The following is a 2,882-nucleotide window of genomic DNA, read 5'->3' on the forward strand; positions in this document are numbered from 1 at the left end:
TCTGTTCTAGTTCTGTTCTAGTTCTGTTCTAGTTCTGTTCTAGTTCTGTTCTAGTTCTGTTCTAGTTCTGTTCTAGTTCTGTTCTAGTTATGTTCTAGTTGTGTTCTAATTGTGTTCTAGTCGTGTTCTAGTTGTGTTCTAGTTGTGTTCTAGTTGTGTTATAGTTGTGTTCTAATTGTGTTCTAGTCGTGTTCTAGTTGTGTTCTTGTTGTGTTCTAGTTGTGTTCTAGTTGTGTTCTAGTCGTGTTCTAGTTGTGTTCTAGTTGTGTTCTAGTTGTGTTCTAGTTCTGTTTTATTTCTGTTCTAGTTGTGTTCTAGTTCTCTTTTATTTATGTTTTAGTTCTGTTCTAGTTCTGTTCTAGTTCTGTTCTAGTTCTGTTCTAGTTCTGTTCTAGTTCTGTTCTAGTTCTGTTCTAGTTCTGTTCTAGTTCTGTTCTAGTTCTGTTCTAGTTCTGTTCTAGTTCTGTTCTAGTTCTGTTCTAGTTCTGTTCTAGTTCTGTTCTAGTTCTGTTCTAGTTCTGTTCTAGTTCTGTTCTAGTTCTGTTCTAGTTCTGTTCTAGTTCTGTTCTAGTTCTGTTCTAGTTCTGTTCTAGTTCTGTTCTAGTTCTATTCTAGTTCTATTCTAGTTCTGTTCTAGTTCTGTTCTAGTTTTGTTCTAGTTGTGTTCTAATTGTGTTCTAGTCGTGTTCTAGTTGTGTTCTAGTTGTGTTATAGTTGTGTTTTTATTGTGTTCTAGTCGTGTTCTAGTTGTGTTCTGGTTGTGTTCTAATTGTGTTCTAGTTGTGTTCTAGTTGTGTTCTAGTCGTGTTCTAGTTGTGTTCTAGTTGTGTTCTAGTTCTCTTTTATTTCTGTTCTAGTTGTGTTCTAGTTCTCTTTTATTTACGTTTTATTTAATTTTTATTTCTGTTCTAGTTCTGTTCTAGTTCTGTTTTAGTTCTGTTCTAGTTCTGTTCTAGTTTTGTTCTAGTTCTGTTCTAGTTCTGTTCTAGTTCTTTTCTAGTTCTGTTCTAGTTCTGTTCTAGTTCTGTTATAGTTCTGTTCCAGTTCTGTTCTAGTTCTGTTCTAGTTCTATTCTAGTTCTGTTCTAGTTCCACTTATCCCTTTCTCAGCTTTCTCTATTTCGCATTTAAACACATTATAAATATGTATAAACATAATTTAAAATATAAAAAAATTAACAAAATAAGGAACCCTAATAATCACCAATGAAACATAACGGACAGGACCTTAACAAGAAAATAACAAAAAAGAAAACTAAAAACATATAAATGAATCAAGGGTGTGGTGAGTGTGTTGTTTAAAGTTTCTAGTAAAAGGATTAAAAGTGAAAAACAGGCAAATATGGAATCATTGAAACGAGCCAAGAACCACATAACAAGTGAAACTTATTAAATTATGAAGAAGATATTTTATTGATTAACAAAAAAATAAATAATAAAAGTGCTAATAATGAGTGTAAATAGGGTGCTGACCTTAACCGTTTAAATTATAAATAAATTAAAAGGAAAACCCAAACTGAAAAACCATAACAAAACGTGCTTCACACTTTTTTAAACAGAAAATTTTAACAGATTTTTTTCCCATTCTCTCTTTTGCAGACTAACTTTGCTTATTATAATTTTAAATAAGCAAAAAATATAAAAGAAGAAGAAAAATAAACAATTTATTTAAGGAAAATATAACATGGTCATACCGGTTGTTCGTGTTGTGGTAGCATGTGTTGTACTACGTCCCGAAGGCATTTGTATATGACGTTTGTCATGCTGATGATGATGATGTAGCAAATCATTACTGCTGCCTACACCACTACCACCGCCACCAACACCATTACCCAATTTAATGCCACCACGTGCTATTAGCGGTTCATATTCACGTCCATCGTAATTGGCATCAAAGAACTTTTTAAACCATTGTAAAAATTCAAAATTATCTTGAAAACGTCCCTTAATTAATTTATCAACGGGTATAATCTATACTAGGCACACAATTATTTGGATTATAATATTGCAATTATTATTATTATTTGCAAAATGTTCAAAAGTATTTTATTTTCGTTTGCAGAACCCCAAAAAAATACAGAAAAAAATAGAAGGAGAAGAAAAAAATAAAGACATACAAATATTTAGTATAAGTAGGTCATCAATTAAAACCAGTCATAGCATTGTAAACAACATCAATAATAGCAAAACTATCACTTACTTTTTTTCTTTATTTTTATTGTTCAATAATTTTTATGAATAATTTAAAAGAAAAAAAAACTTAATTGAAAAGAAAGAAAAAAAAACAGCACATACCTTGTCTACGCTCATTTTTTTGAAAGAAGCTTGTAGTATCTTGAAGTTTTGAATGTATTCATGTTCCAAATTTGTACGGAACTTGACACGTTTCATAGGTACCGAACCAGGAAATAACATATCCATAAACTGACAATAAGCAGCCCCTTTAAAGAGAGAAAAAAAAAAAAATCAATTTATTAAAAACTATACTTGTAATTAAAGTATAAGAAATTTTTAGTGAATTGAGTTAAATGTTGTTTACACACTATGTACAAATACAAGTGCTAAACCATAAATGTAGAAGAAAATTTAAATTTTTAAAGAACTTTATATTAGTTTAACCTAATTTAAATTTAGTATAACATTCTTGTTTAACATTTCGAAATAATAATTCTATAGTCTATAGTCTAGTCTATAGTCACATAAGTAGTCTAGTGTATAGTCAAGTACATAGTCTAGTCTACAGTCTAGTCTTTAATCTAGTCCATAATCTATAGCCTAGTCTTTAGTCTAATCTATAGTCTAGTCTATAGTCTAGTCTATAGTCTAGTCTATAGTCTAGTCTATAGTCTAGTCTATAGTCTAGTCTATAGTCTAGTCTATAGT

The 2,882-nt window shown here is 30.2% G+C and overlaps 1 protein-coding gene across 1 annotated transcript; it reads right to left on the reverse strand.

The window, feature by feature from the left end:
• Nucleotides 1-1,652: 1,652 nt before the first annotated feature.
• On the reverse strand, nucleotides 1,653-2,446 carry LOC124421161 (microtubule-associated protein RP/EB family member 1-like). Its single transcript, XM_046955989.1, has 2 exons — nucleotides 2,295-2,446; nucleotides 1,653-1,970 (listed from the first exon to the last, which is right to left on the reverse strand). Exons 1-2 carry the CDS (start codon nucleotides 2,418-2,420, stop codon nucleotides 1,668-1,670), a joined length of 429 nt encoding a protein of 142 aa, XP_046811945.1. The 5' UTR covers nucleotides 2,421-2,446; the 3' UTR covers nucleotides 1,653-1,667.
• Between the last annotated feature and the right edge of the window lie 436 nt (nucleotides 2,447-2,882).

Source organism: Lucilia cuprina, unplaced genomic scaffold (genome assembly GCF_022045245.1).
Source record: "Lucilia cuprina isolate Lc7/37 unplaced genomic scaffold, ASM2204524v1 Scaffold_3435, whole genome shotgun sequence".
Lineage (NCBI taxonomy): Eukaryota > Metazoa > Arthropoda > Insecta > Diptera > Calliphoridae > Lucilia > Lucilia cuprina.